Genomic DNA, 14,324 nt, shown 5'->3' on the forward strand with positions numbered 1-14,324 from the left:
AGATGGGGCAGGAAAGGAGTCAGATAGGTTCAGGTTACCTGATGATACTTGCTGCCACACTGTCACCTCCTGCCTTCCTTCTTACTACAGGACTATTGAGCAGCTCAGGGACAAGGTAGGATGCTGGGATTATCAGTGTGTCAGAGAGGAAGCAGAGAAGATGACTGTTACCTCTGTAATTAGTCATTACTAATTATGTAGTAAAAAATGTCCCAGTGGCATGTGCGGATTTCCCAGCTGGAAATTAGAGATGTCTCAATGTCAGCTTTTGGTTACGTCCTCCTGAGTGGGACAAGCGGCAGCTTTCACTGGCAGGAACAGATCTAAGAGGATATAAGACAAAAATGATGAAAACAGACAAGTCTGCACTGATCTTGTGAGTTCTTGGGAGTTTAAGGCGCAGGGAAATTTGCAGCTGTGGGCGAACTGTGAAACACTGATGTCATATTTGGACACATTCAGGCAAAGAATTTGCAAACTTGTTTCAGCTCCTCCCGTGGAGGAGATTTAGATGATAAAAAGATGGAACTGACCAATATCGAGTTTTTTGCCTCTTTTGGCAATTGCTGCCCCAGGGCTGGAATTGGTACAAAGTCCCCAGCTCAGGCAGCTCAGGGGGGTGATTCCTCTCTGTTTGATTTGAGTCCCAGCATACCACTTTGGAGTTCACATTGTTCTCTGTTACTTCCCATGTATGAATTGCCCCCAGGGATTCCAGAAGCTGTGGACAGCTGGAGCTGCAGGAGTGCTGGCAAAGGATGCAGGGAGCTCATTTCCCCCCCCACCTCCTCAACAGAGTTCTCCTCCCAGTGTGGGTTATTTGCTCCTGCTTTGGTAATATGAAAATCAGAATCTGTAGGCACCTGCTCACTGCCTTTTGCTCTGTTTCTGCTGCCAACCAATTAAATCCATCCCAGAATAAAGTGTAACAAGCACAGACACCCCACTGGTCCCTCTGACCTCTCCACAAACAGCACCTGCCCTGGAGAATAGGAACAAAGGCCACCATCAGATCTCACCCATCTTATGTGGCCTCACTCTGCCTTTTGAAACCCTTCCTGGTGGATTTTTGGAAAGGGAAGTCATGGAGTAACCAGCAGTCAGTCTCAGCTGCATCTCACTTGTCTTGATTCCAGACTTCTGCTAAGGAAATGCCAAACCTCCCCAAAAGTGTTGTTCCTGTCCCAACACTCAGCCAGGAGGAATTCCTGACACTCTTTTGTCTTTCACTGCCCAGGTGTTGGCGGCCACAGTGGACAATTCCAACCTCATGCTGCAGATTGACAATGCCAGGCTGACAGCAGATGACTTCAGGACCAAGTAAGACACATTTCCTGGAAAAAATGGAGCAAAGTGTGCAGGGAAGTTTGATGAAATTAGGAGAAAATCCCATCCACACCCCAGAAAGGCAATGTGGAAGCAAAGCCTTCAAAATGAGGGTGCAATTTCCAAAGCAGATGGTTCTCCCAGTCTTACAGGCACACAGGGATTATGTTGCTTCCATCCAAACCCACTATTTTATTCCTGTTGCTGATTTATCTCTGGTACAGAAATCTTGCCCTGTGCCTCACTGTGCCTTTAATGTGTGTGTGCAGCTCCACAGAGCCCAGGGCCAGTACCAAGGCCTGGTGTAAGGAGCAGGGTGATGTTCTAGACTCAGGTGGACACTTTTTTATCAGTTTCCCCCCACTTTGCTCAGAACTTCCCCTAGGAAAATTGTCAATGGGGCCATGTAGTATTGCCACGATGCCAACAGCAGTGTGGAGGCACAGACAGGGGCTGTGTGTCCAGCTGGCAGGGGCTGGTGCAGCTTTGCTGAGTGCGTTTGTGCCCCCAGGTTTGAGTCGGAGCAGGCTCTGCGCATGAGTGTTGAGGCCGACATCAACGGCCTGCGCCGCGTCCTGGATGAGCTGACCCTGTCCAGAGCTGACCTGGAGATGCAGATTGAGAACCTGAAGGAGGAGCTGGCTTATCTGAAGAAGAACCATGAGGAGGTGAGCACAGAGTCAGGCTCTAAAAAGGCCACCCCAGGCACTGAAATTTGAGTTCTGGTCCAGCCTTTAAGGCTGTGCTGGGTTCTGAACTGCTGGGCAGGAGGTGAGAAGTGCTGGTGAGGCAGCAGAGGGGATACACTCTGGGCAGCAGCACATCCTCCCTGGAGCCTGTGGAAATCCCATTCACCACTTGCCACGTCAGTAATACCCATTGTGGCTGTTAGAGGTTCATTAACAACCCTTACAGCTTCTGGCTGGGAAGGTCTGTTCCCTGAGAAATGAACCACCTACAGGCACTGCTTTATTCTCTGGAGAATTAACTCCAGTGGGGATTTCACAACAATTTGAATTATTTTATTTGTGGTCATGGAGCAAATACCCCAATTTGCTCCCTTTTGATCAGCTCCCAAATGCTCACTTTCCTGACGAGCTCTCTCTCAAGGGGAACATTTTATATGCTGGTTCTTGAATTGCATGATGATGATGAGCTTCTCTTTTCTTGTCAGGAAATGACTGCCCTGCGTGGGCAGGTGGGTGGGGAGATCAGCGTGGAGATGGACGCTGCTCCTGGCATTGACCTCACCAAGATCCTGGCGGATATGAGGGAGCAGTACGAGAGCCTGGCCGAGAAGAACCGCAGGGATGCTGAGCAGTGGTTCTTCAGCAAGGTGAGCAGCTGGGGCTGAGCAGTGAGCACAGGGCTGGGGCTGCTGTACAGTGGGAGTGTGGTGGTCTTGGAATGTGCTTTCTCGTACAATGTCACGTCATCATTGGAACATGATGAGAATAGTGGAGAGTAGGCTTAGAATAAGGAGTCAAGGGGAGTTGTAGTGGAATCATATTGTCAGTCCTGAGGTGGTTAGGAGGGCAGTGGCTGATCCTAGGATGGGTCAGGGGCTAGGGTCTACTATGGGATAAGAATGTGCTTGGTGTGCCATTGAGAGTTAGATATTTTCTTGTAGGTAAAGGCTCAGCAGGAGCACAAAGACATAGGCTTGGATTATCGCTACTGCTACCTCTAGGATGGTTGGTAAGAAGAGAATTAGTAGAGTTAGAAGCAAAACTGCTGGTATTGTGGAAAATAGGGCTGTTGTGGCTGGAGAGATGAGCTGGATGAGAAGGTGGCCTGCTGTGAGGTTGGCTGTTAGGTGTACACCCAGTGCTAAGTAGGCTTGTTGTTTCCATTAGGATTAGGGCTGGGATTAATGGAGTAGGGGTTCCTTCTGGCAGGAGGTGGCCTAGTGGGGCGGAGGGTTGGTTTCAGAGTCCTGTTAGGAGGGTGGCTACTCACAGGGGGAAAGCCAGGGCTCTGAGGGCTTTGCCTCTCTGCAGACGGAAGAGCTGAACCGGGAGGTGGCCATCAACACGGAGCAGCTGCAGAGCGGCAAGACGGAGATCACGGAGCTGCGGCGCACGATCCAGAGCCTGGAGATCGACCTGCAGTCGCAGCTCAGCACGGTACCAGGGCTGGGCATGCAGGGAGGGGGATGCAGGGCTGTGCCCACCCTGGCCACCCCCCTGAGCCCACCCCCGTGCCCATCCCGCAGAAAGCGGCGCTGGAGGGCACCCTGGCCGACACCGAGGCGCGCTACGGCACCCAGCTGGCCCAGCTGCAGATGCTGATCACGGGCGTGGAGGAGCAGCTGGCCGAGCTGCGCTGCGACATGGAGCGCCAGAACCACGAGTACAGGGTCCTGCTGGACGTCAAGTGCCGCCTGGAGCAGGAGATTGCCACGTACCGCCGGCTGCTGGAGGGAGAGGATGCCCAGTGCGTGAGGGGCTTTGCTGGGAGGGCGGCTGGGAGGAGATGGGTCATAGACACAAAGCGCCCAGGGTGTCAGTCCAGTCAGAGCTTTCAGGGCTGGTTTCCCTGTTCACACCAGCTGTGGACGCCCAGTGCTCTCTCCCTGGTGTCTGGCTGTAGTGGGGTGTTGCTGTGGTTCCTCTGTCCCTCAGGAGAGGCCAAGTGGAGTGACACTTTTATCTCCATGAGCCTTCTCTGTTTTTCTCCTGCCTGAACACAGAGCCTGTGTAGCAGCTCTAACAGTGTTTGTCCCTAACATCTCTGGTTTTGTGCTTCTCTTGTAGCATCTCCTCCCAGTACTCCTCGGCCATGTCCTCACACTCAGGCAGAGATGGTAAGAATCCACCTTTCCACTCAGCCTGGTTCTTTCCCCTTCCCAGTCAAAGCAGGGCTGTTTAAAGCAGCATTTTCCACTCCTTTGTGGAATTCCCACCAGCTCTTGAAGAATGTGCTCTATCTGATAATGTTTTAAGGCATTTCTCTGCTTCCTGCCGTGAATAATCGTCACCCTTTCCTTTGCAGTCATGACCTCGTCCCGCCAGGTGCGCACAATCGTGGAGGAGGTGCAGGACGGGAAGGTGGTGTCCTCCCGGGAGCAGGTGGCCCTCACCACTCGCTAGGACAGCCCCTGGCTGAGGAGAGCATCAGACTGAGCCAAGAAGTGCCTGAGGCCATGTGTGGTCAGGTTGTGTGCTCCCTTCACCTGCTCTTCCTCATGTGTTGCCCTCATTCCATGCAGGTGTCTCTGGACACACTTAATAAAGCTTTTTCTTCTCGCTTGTGCAACTGCAGACTTGTCTTGTCTGATCACTGACATGTGATCCCTCAAATCCTCTGGGCTCTGTGTTCATGCCAGGGAAAGTCCTGAGAAACCACAAGAAGCCAGTGAGAGGAGGGGAATGGAGGGGCATGGGTTCCACCTGCAGGGACAGGGGCTCTACCTGGGCCAGCTTTTTTCTAATGAACTTGGTGCTTGTAAATACATGGGACTGGCTAAGACATAAACTGTGTGATACAAAATGAAGGAAATTATGGAACAATGAGGTTTGAGGTCAATGTCCCACACACCTGGTAATTAAAGCCAACAAAATAAGGCTCAGTTCTCAAACTCTTAGGATCATAAAAAGTCACTTTCTCCTGTAAGCTGAACTTAGATGGCTTCAGCAAGGCTGCTGCTGTCAGGTATTCTCTCTGAGACATGAGCCCAGCATCCAGCTGGTTGGCAAACCTCATCCCTACAGGCCTGCTGTCTCTTTTGACTGTCTTTAAATCACACTGTCAGGCACAAAAACTTTTACAGGGCTATTCATGCTGCCCCAGGGCTGCACTTGAGGAACTAAAGTAACCATTGCTTAATCTGCACAGGGATGAGTAGCAATAATTTCTATCACTGTCGTGTGTAACAGATCACTGCTAAAACCCTTCCTGAAACTACCTGAGAGGTAGAAATGATGCCTGAGGCTGAGCTGCTGCTCAGGATTAGTGACTCAGCTGGGCAGCAGCAGGTTCTGGCTGTGCCTGTGCCCGCTCGCCTGCTGGAGAGCGACCAAGGGAGGGCCAGAGAGGAGAGGAAATTGTTTTCGAGCCAAAAATCTGATAGAATCACTTTGATCCAACTTTATGCTTTCTAGTCTGTGGTAGCTGGGAGCCCTGTGCATAAGCTTATGTCCATCCCACACCTCAAGGATACAGATTGGGGCTCAGACCAAAGTGAGAGGGAACAGTTTGCATTAATTCAGCTTCCCTTATAACAATGGACAAGAGGCTCCTGCAGCTGAGGCTCAGCTTGCTCATCCTTTGGGTGATCAGTGGTTCATTCATCCTCCCTGAGTCTCCCCACAGCATTACAGTCCCCAGGGTGCTCCCTGGCCCCAGCAGGTTTGGAAAGAGCTGATGATGTCACACTGGGCAGGACAGGACAGGCAAAGGAGAGGAAAGGAGATCGAAGAAGTGGGGAACCTGCCAGGTCTTTCCAGAGAAGGGAGTGTGAGATTTTATCATTGTGTATCATCATTCAGCAATTACAGAAAAGGGCAGGAAACGAGACACAGCAGAGTGCAGGGTTCATGGACTGTATTGTGCTTCTCCCTTTGCTGGAATGACAGACCTTCCTTGGGGAAAGTCTTCCAGGCCAAACAAACCAGAGCTATCTCAAAAATGAAAACCAGATCAAGGAAAAATGTACCTGAGCCTCAAGCTGTCTCAGACTCTCTGGCAGCAGGCAAAGCTGCAGGCTGGAAATTCTGAGCAAACTGCTAATGTGCTGCCTTTTTTTTTTTTGGCATCAGAGGAGAGTTGTTATACTTTAGCTGTAAATGGCTTTTTAAGTTCTGAACCATCTATAGAATGGCCCAAGTGTATGAACACAGAAAAGCTTTCTGCAAACCACAAATATAACTGATTAAATATAAGTAGGAGGCTAAAAGAAGACGTCAGTCCAAGAGTAATTGGTTGTGCTGGCAGCACAGAGAGACGTGGCCCCTTCTGCAGCCAAAAGGGCACAGGGGAGAGATTGATCCACAGAACACTCAGTCATCTCTGGGATCTGGGATATTTCCATCAGTCAGCAGGAGCAGCCAGAGATGAAATCCTGAGGAGAGCTGGGAGAGCTGATGGAAGAGCCTGGTTTGTAATCAGTGGATTCAGTTCCTCTGGGAGGACCTTATCAGGGGATATTCATCAACATATATTTGCATCAATGAAAAAGGCTTTAATTCTGCATACAGCTCAGTGCAACCCTGTTATCACAGGCAAGAGCAAAGTCCAAGCTCAGCACAAATGATCTCTGTGTGACATTATAGTGCTCTGAAGAAGGAAAGTACCACAGAACTATAAGGTAACTTACTGCTTGTTATTTACCCTTGGCTACACATATTTGTGTCTCTGAAACAGGGCCAAATTGTCTCTCCAAGAGATGGACAAACATTGGTTTTGGAGAACGTTTTACAGATTTGCTGCAAGCTGCAAGTACAAGAAGAAAAGCCTTTTTAGGATTCAGCTGGGAATTACAGAGGCCAGATCTCAGTGAATGATGGTGAAACTTTATGGACAACAAAACAAAAAATGGAAATTGTGAACATCCTTTAAAGGTATTTCATGATGGAGACATAGAGAGAAATCAATGGGACGTACCTGTGTCAAGAGTAATATAAAATAGCAAGAACACTGACAACGAATAATGCTGAATTAAATGTCATCTTTCCAATCTCTAAAGCCCCATGTGCTCCTCAGACAGTCGTTTTTACAATGCCCTCAAGGAGGAAGATAGTTGTTATTGTTGTTTCCATCGTACAAAGCATGAAATTGAGACTTGGAGGAGCTGAATGATTTGCCTGGAGTGACTTGCAAAGCTGGGATCAGAGCCTGGAGCACCTGCTGTCACCAGAAGATGGAGATCAGCCCCAGTACAGCCAATAGCAGGCTGACAGAAAGTGGCATGACAGGTACATCACCAGCCAGATAAGCAAATACTTTGTAAATACTTTGTAAATTGAGAACACCAGGATTTTCCATAGGTTAACATGGAAATTCAGCTGACAGAGAGAGAGAGGAGCTCGGGGTGCCTCTGGATGAGCCTCTCCCTGGCCAGGCTGGTGGGTGCTGCCAGTACTTGGCTCCAGCTCCTCCCCTGCCCTCCTGTGCCTGGGCACCAGCAGGGACTTGGGGTTTGGTGCTGTGTCTGGGTCTCTGAGTCCCCAAGGAAGTCCTCTTGGATGTGAAAACACCTGATGATTCAGGTGTTTGTAGTAACATGAAACGCTGGATCTCCTTCTTGGGGGCACATTAAACTCCATCTGCATTAGCCTAAGAAACAGTCTTAAGCCTTAAAAGATATCCTGAGACTCCCAAAGGATTTCCTTTCAGGGAAATCTAATCTTTCTCACTTCCATTGCCCTGTTGAGTCTGATAATTCTGCTGTAGAGGACTCTTGGGAATAACTCCAGCATGTCCATCCTCTGCCACCACCCCACTCTCTGTCACACAGCCCAGGACGCCGATGGAAACCTGGAATATAATTCCTTCCTTTCTGTTTTTTACAAAGCTCATTATGTGGGAGCAACACCTTTGCCTGGGGGAGACTCTTCTGCTCATTTGTTACTTGAAGTAGTAATTTTTCCTGGTCAGACCTGTGCTGCTGTTCCTGAAATGCCCACGGGAGATCCTCATGAGCCTTCATTCCTCTGCTCCCCTGTCATTCCTCTGCTCCCCTGTCATTCTTCTGCTCCTCTTCCTCCCCTGGGGTGCAGCAGTGCCTGCGAGGGGCTCCCAAGTCAGCCAAGGACAGCTCATCAGAGCATTGCCCCTGGCTGCCTGCAGGGATGTGGGGAGCAAATTTCCATCTGCAGACTCCAGCCAGGAAGTCAATCAAAGCTAATTCTGGCAGGAGCTTTCCATTAGGCATGGAGATGCCATCATTAGCAGATCTCCTCATCACAAAGTGAAAATGGCTTTAATAAAATGAGGGCTGTGACTGCTGGCAGGGCTTGAGGTTTGTTCTCATGGAAAAGCAAGAGCTGGTTTTAAAGAAAATTTTGAATTTTGGAAAGGAATAAAGCTGGCATGAAGAACACACAATTCCAAGAAAATAATAATAAATTACTGTTCTCCTTTACAAAAGCTGTAGGAATTCTAATCACCCTTGGTAATGTCTGAAGGAAAGAGAGAAAGAAAGAGAGAGAGAAAGAGAGAGAGAGAGAGAGAGGGGGAAAGAGAGGAAGAGAGGAAGAAGGAAAGAAGAGAGAGAGAGAGAGAAAAGAAAGAAAGAAAGAAAGAAAGAAAGAAAAGAAAAGAAAAGAAAAGAAAAGAAAAGAAAAGAAAAGAAAAGAAAAGAAAAGAAAAGAAAAGAAAAGAAAAGAAAAGAAAAGAAAAGAAAAGAAAAGAAAAGAAAAGAAAAGAAAAGAAAAGAAAAGAAAAGAAAAGAAAAGAAAAGAAAAGAAAAGAAAAGAAAAGAAAAGAAAAGAGAAAAGAGAAAAGAGAAAAGAAAAGAAAAGAAAAGAAAAGAAAAGAAAAGAAAAGAAAAGAAAAGAAAAGAGAGAAGGAAGAGAAAAAGACAAGAACATGGACATCTCCGCTTAGTTTGCAGTAATTGAAAAACCCCTCTACTCATTGTGGGTGTTTTCCTTATTGAAGCAATCCCACAGCCACAGGATGGTTTGGGCTGGGAGGGACTTAAAGACCATCTCATTCCACCCTCTACCACCTCCCACTAGACCAGGTTGCTCCAAGCTCCATCCAACCTGGCCTTGAAAACTGAAGAACCATATAAATCTCGATTAAATGAAATTAAACGTTTACTCAGCAGTCATTCTATAATTCTTTGGTAGAAAAAAGACCAGTTGTGCCCAGGCTGCAGGTGGGCAGCCCTGCCTGACCCTGATTCCTGGCTCCAGGAAGGGTCTGGCCATCACTGTGGCACCAGAGCACCCTGGCTTCCCTTCCTGATGGTGGCTCTTAGAGACGATGGACACCCAGAGAACTACCCCAGAGTTCAGGAGTGCTGGATTTGCAGTGTCAAGATAAAATTGAACTTAATGAACTTGCCCAAATGGCAGAAGCAATATTTGTGAGCCAGGCTGCACCTGACACATTCTTTATGCCACGTGGCCAGGTGACCTGGATGCCAAACCCAAAGCTGAACCACACGTGGGTGAGAGCCAGCCAATATTAGCATTGCTATATTAATGTTATTAATAAAATGAAAGATTCAGATGACAAAACATTTTAATTATTTCCCTTCTTCCTCAATTTAGTGTTCCAGAACTAAAAAATTAGTTTAATAAACTTTTTAAAAGATCTTTTCTATTGTCCTTTCTAAATTTAACACCTAGATTGTATTGGAGAGTTTTCATGTGCTGGTTGGAACTGGATCAGACTTCTGCGGAGTCATGCATCTCCTGAAATTCTCCACATTACTATTTCAGAAATCTTATGAAACATCCTGTGTGGCAGTGAATATTCAGTGGACTGCATGTTTGGTGTCCAGGAAATATCCTTTCATATTTTAGATAAATACTTGACTACCCTTGTTTGTTTTGTCTACCCTTGAAAGCAACAAAACAACCCAGACCTCTTCAAGGGGATGTTTTGATGGATGTAGAATAAAGAGAAGGGATAAACCAGCCCTGGTACATTCCAGTGCAATATTCCTCTGTGCTCTCCTGGAGCATTTGAGCTCTAAAGACCCAGACCAGGGGCTCACACCACACCACATAGAATGGAACAGACCTTGCTGCAGGCCCAGGGTGGTCTCCTGGCCCTGATCCCAGGGACTGAGGCCAGCTGAGTGAGGGGACACCCTCGTTTCTGGTCACAAAGGGGTCGAACAGGCTCTGTCAGATAGGACACCTTTCCCACAGCTTTCACTTTCCGGGTAGACTCGCCCACGCCGGGGATGGATAATTGCTGTGGTGCTTCATTCCCCGGGCACTCTGGGGTATCGTCGGGTTTTTGTGTCACTGTTGTTGAGTTGTCATCACAAGTCAGACCTGATGATTCAGGAAGTAACATTTTTGATGTAGTTTTGAAACACGCTTCTGTTAACCAAAGCATCTTTCTGTTGTGGGATTTCTGGAGACAAACGCCTTTGGGGAATTATTTCCGGCTGAAAAAAAAAAAGAAAACACCTCCTAGCCAGGTCACAAGGAGGAAGAATAAACAGCCCTTCTCCAGTGGCACGATCCACAGGGACTGGTATAAATAGAGGACCAGGGGACAGAGGTATCACAGTTGGATCCTGCAGCCACCTGAGCACTTGCCTTGGGCTCTGTTGGCTCCGCACCCACACCATGAGCTGCACTGTCAGGCAGGTCGTCACCACCTGCACCCAGGGCAGGGGCAGCACAGGCAGCAACGCAGCTGGCACTGCCAGGAGGGTGTCCTCTGCCTCCTCGGGCAGACACGCTGCCTATGACTTGGGTGCTGTGGTTGGCAGCTTCTCCGGCGGCAGCGTGAGCGAGGGATTGCTCGGGAAGCAGCTGAGCACCGGCAGCGCGGCTGGTGGCAGCTTCGGAGCCACCCAGAGGGCTTGTTCTGCCCTGGGATTCAGCACAGGAGGTGTCTGCACTCGAGGTGGCTTCCCCAGGGCTGGGGCCGGCTGTGGGGATGGGATCCTGTTTGCTAACAACGAGAAGGCGACCATGCAGAACCTCAACGACCGCTTGGCCTCGTACCTGGACAAGGTGCGGCTCCTGGAGGGGGACAATGCCGACCTGGAGTGCAAGATCAGGGAGTGGTACGCCAAGGTGGGGCCCATCTGCGAGCCACGGGACTACAGCTGCTACCACAAGGAAATTGAAGACCTTCAGAACCAGGTAAACCCTTGTTTGTCAAGAAAACCCTGCTATTTCTTCAGGTTTTGCTTTCATATGTGCACAGAGCCCTGTCAAAGGGCAGAGGCAATGGCTCTGGAGGGGCAGCTGAAGCAATGGTTTATATGAAATGATGGTCTGTGGGAGGGGGATTCTGCATTTACTGAGCACTGATGCTTTAGCAAGTCTGGGTCCACCCAGCTGGCACATGGGTTTCCCTGCTGTGATGCCACATAACTGATTAATAACCCCAATATATGGAATTATCATAAAATACCCCAGGTAGGTGTTTCCTCCAGGGTCTTCTGGAGGCAGAGGAAGCTGCAACCCCACATATTCCCCTTATGATTTCTTTTCCAGATCCTGTGTGCAGCCATGGAGACTAACAAAATCCTTCTGAACATTGATAACAACAGGATGACTGCTGATGACTTCAGAGTGAAGTGAGTATTGTCCCCTGCTGGCCCATGGAAGGGCAGGTGAAGGGTGGTGATGGGGACATCCCAACCCTCTGCCTGTCACACTGCATAGTAAAACAGATCTCTGATACCACTGGCAATATTCATAGCACTGCATGTCTGAAGGGAAAGAACTTGATCCTCATTTTTTTCCCCCCAAACTCAACTGAAGGCCTTGCCCTGCTTTGCTGACATGCTGACCTTGGTTTAAGGTATGAGACCGAGTGTGGTCTCCGGCAGAACGTGGATGCCGACATTTGCAACCTCCGGCCCGTCCTGGACCAGCTGGCCAGCTGCAAGACCGACCTGCAGCTGCAGTGTGAGGCTCTGACAGAGGAGATGTGCTGCCTAAAGACCAACCACGAGGAGGTCAGCTCTCTCAGGGAATTGAGAAGAAGGGAAATCTCCCCAAGGATGGATGGATATTACTGATACAGCCGCGTATTTCCTGCAGGAAATGAGCTGTCTGAGGAAACAGGCCACTGGGGATGTGAGTGTGGAGGTCAATGCCTGCCCTGGCCCAGACCTGAGGAAGATCCTGGAGGATCTGAGGTGCCAGTACGAGACGCTGATGGAGCGCAACCGCAAAGAGACGGAGCAGTGGTACGCCTGCAAGGTACCTCGTGTCCTCAGAGCTGCAGCCAGCTCTGCCCCAAGGGGGAAAGGGAAAAAATGAGGGATTAGGAGGTGTCCTAATAACAACAAGTGTTACAGATGTGCTCAGATCTAACTGTACTGCCTGATTTCTGTGTTCCCTCCACGGCAAAGGGGCCACCACATGGTGTCACTGGGTCAGAATGGAATAAACAGGGTGTCAGCCTTGGGTGTGCTCAGGGTACTGCGGGGTGTGGGGAGGTCTGGACACCATGAGATACAGTTGGGAGGCGAGGAAAGGCATGTTCTTTTCTGACCTTGCAGGTGGAGGAGGTGAATCTGGAGGTTGTCACAAGCAGCCAGGAGATTGAGTCGAGCAACAAGCAGGTGACTGAGCTGAGACGTCAGCTGCAGGCCCTGGAAATCAATGTACAAGCCCAGCTCACTATGGTAGGTGATGCCACAAGGATACACAGCTCCAGCTCTTGTGAGCAGGGCTGTACCTGTGTAAAACCCAGGTACCTGTGTGTTTGTTCTATTCTCAGAAAGAAAACCTGGAATCCTCTTTGACGGAGACCGAGTGTCGCTACAACAAGTACCTGGCTGAGCTGCAGAGCCAGATCTCCTGCGTGGAGCAGCGGCTGGCTGAGATCCGAGCGGAAATGGAGTGCCAGAACCAGGAGTACAAGACCCTTCTGGACGTCAAGTGTCGCTTGGAGCAGGAGATCCAGACCTACCACTGCCTGCTGGAGGGTGGCCAACACGACATCATGTATGCAAACAGAGCTGGGCACCCTAAAATCTCTGTGTTTTGCCTTACAGGGATATGAAAATTCGTGATGCTGGTAGGAAAAGCAACACTGTGGTGAGGAACCAGTGCTGACCTGTTTCCAGACAGGGCTGATTAGAAAACCATGAGGCATCTGAGGATTTGGCTCTGATAAATGTCCAGGGAGCACACCAAAGACCATTCCGGGGCCAGGGAATGGGCTGGGAGAGCCCCAGAGCTGTTCCAGCCCCTGGCACAATTCAGCAGCTCTTTAAGGGCAGCCTCACCTGGAGCTGGACAAAGAGTCATGTAACTGAGTTTTATTGGCTTGTCAGAATGAGACCGGATTAGGGACTAGCAGCTAAAATAACTGAAACCATGAATTATCTAAACATTTTCAGTTTCGCACAACAAGTTTAATTAAAGTTTTGGAAGTTTAATTTGTATGCAAAGCAGTTGGCTCTGCCCTGCCTTCTATTGACTGAGGTTTTGAAACAGCCAGGCTGTTAATTCCAGACATTGGCTGCACACACACAAAACTGCCCTGAGCACCCACCTACTCCTTTTGTTTTATTGGGAGAGGAGCCTTTGGAATGGTGGTGCCCTGATGTGGGCTCCTCTGGACTCTCCACTCCTAAATTATTTACAGGAAAAGTCAGTTTTTGTTCCAAAATGCCTATTGCAAAGGCTGAAGTGGCACAGTTAGTGCTTGCCCAGGGTAACCCTGAGTGCCAGATGGAAAAGCATCATCTGCCAAAAGACAGGGGGGACAGAGGCGGCTGCAGCTGACCTCGGGGCTGGGAGGGGGAGCTGTCACTGAAGAGACAGAGCTAAAGCAGTGAGGAGGGCAGGGGGAGATCTCCAGGGTGGCAGTGCTGGGGTCTGGGTGTCCAGAGCTGTCTTTTTCCACAGAGGGTCGGCAGGAAGAGGAGTTGGCGCCGCAGCAGCTGGGAGAAGCACGGGGCTGAAAGGCAGCCTGTGCCAGCCCTGCCTGCCCTGAGCCCTGCACTGCCAGGGTCTGACAGGTGAGGGGGTCTCCAGGCAAGTGGGACCATGAATGGCTTCTTTAGTGCTGGGTACCAGGAGGATGAGAGGTCTCCAGGCTTTTCTGGGTCATGAAAAGAGGCTGGAGAGGGTTTTCCCTGGAGGGAAGCTGGGCTGCAGTCAGACACTCAGGGTCACAGCTGTGACTGTTGGTGGTAGGGAACTGGGATTAACTGGGCTGTAGTGGGAAGCAGTGATAAGGGATGCAGCTATGGAATATTTATTTATAAACCTCTGCACAGAAATTGTGTTTGACACTGGGGGGTGCCCAGCAGTAAATATGTGTTTAAACAAGGCTTTCAGCACAGCATGGGAAGGAGAAACTGGCAGGTGAATCAGTCACAAGTCTTTCAA

The 14,324-nt window shown here is 49.5% G+C and overlaps 2 protein-coding genes across 2 annotated transcripts in view; both read left to right on the forward strand.

Moving 5' to 3' along the window:
• The first annotated feature begins 1,221 nt into the window (after window positions 1-1,221).
• Window positions 1,222-4,589, forward strand: LOC102039564 (keratin, type I cytoskeletal 14). The gene is made up of 7 exons (XM_031065013.1): window positions 1,222-1,320; window positions 1,838-1,994; window positions 2,501-2,662; window positions 3,327-3,452; window positions 3,542-3,762; window positions 4,083-4,132; window positions 4,321-4,589. The coding sequence occupies exons 1-7, from the start codon at window positions 1,271-1,273 to the stop codon at window positions 4,416-4,418; spliced, it is 864 nt and encodes a 287-aa protein (XP_030920873.1). The 5' UTR covers window positions 1,222-1,270; the 3' UTR covers window positions 4,419-4,589.
• A 5,994-nt stretch (window positions 4,590-10,583) lies between these two features.
• Window positions 10,584-14,324, forward strand: part of LOC102039735 (keratin, type I cytoskeletal 19-like) — a 3,956-nt gene continuing 215 nt past the window's right edge. Inside the window, exons 1-7 of the mRNA XM_014311127.2 lie at window positions 10,584-11,108; window positions 11,466-11,548; window positions 11,776-11,932; window positions 12,018-12,179; window positions 12,482-12,607; window positions 12,703-12,929; window positions 13,839-13,915. Of these exons, the coding sequence (XP_014166602.2) occupies window positions 10,584-11,108; window positions 11,466-11,548; window positions 11,776-11,932; window positions 12,018-12,179; window positions 12,482-12,607; window positions 12,703-12,929; window positions 13,839-13,915 (1,357 nt within the window). The remainder of the gene's footprint in view (window positions 11,109-11,465; window positions 11,549-11,775; window positions 11,933-12,017; window positions 12,180-12,481; window positions 12,608-12,702; window positions 12,930-13,838; window positions 13,916-14,324) is intronic.

Source organism: Geospiza fortis, unplaced genomic scaffold (assembly GCF_000277835.1).
Source record: "Geospiza fortis unplaced genomic scaffold, GeoFor_1.0 scaffold1683, whole genome shotgun sequence".
Classification (NCBI taxonomy): Eukaryota; Metazoa; Chordata; class Aves; order Passeriformes; family Thraupidae; genus Geospiza; species Geospiza fortis.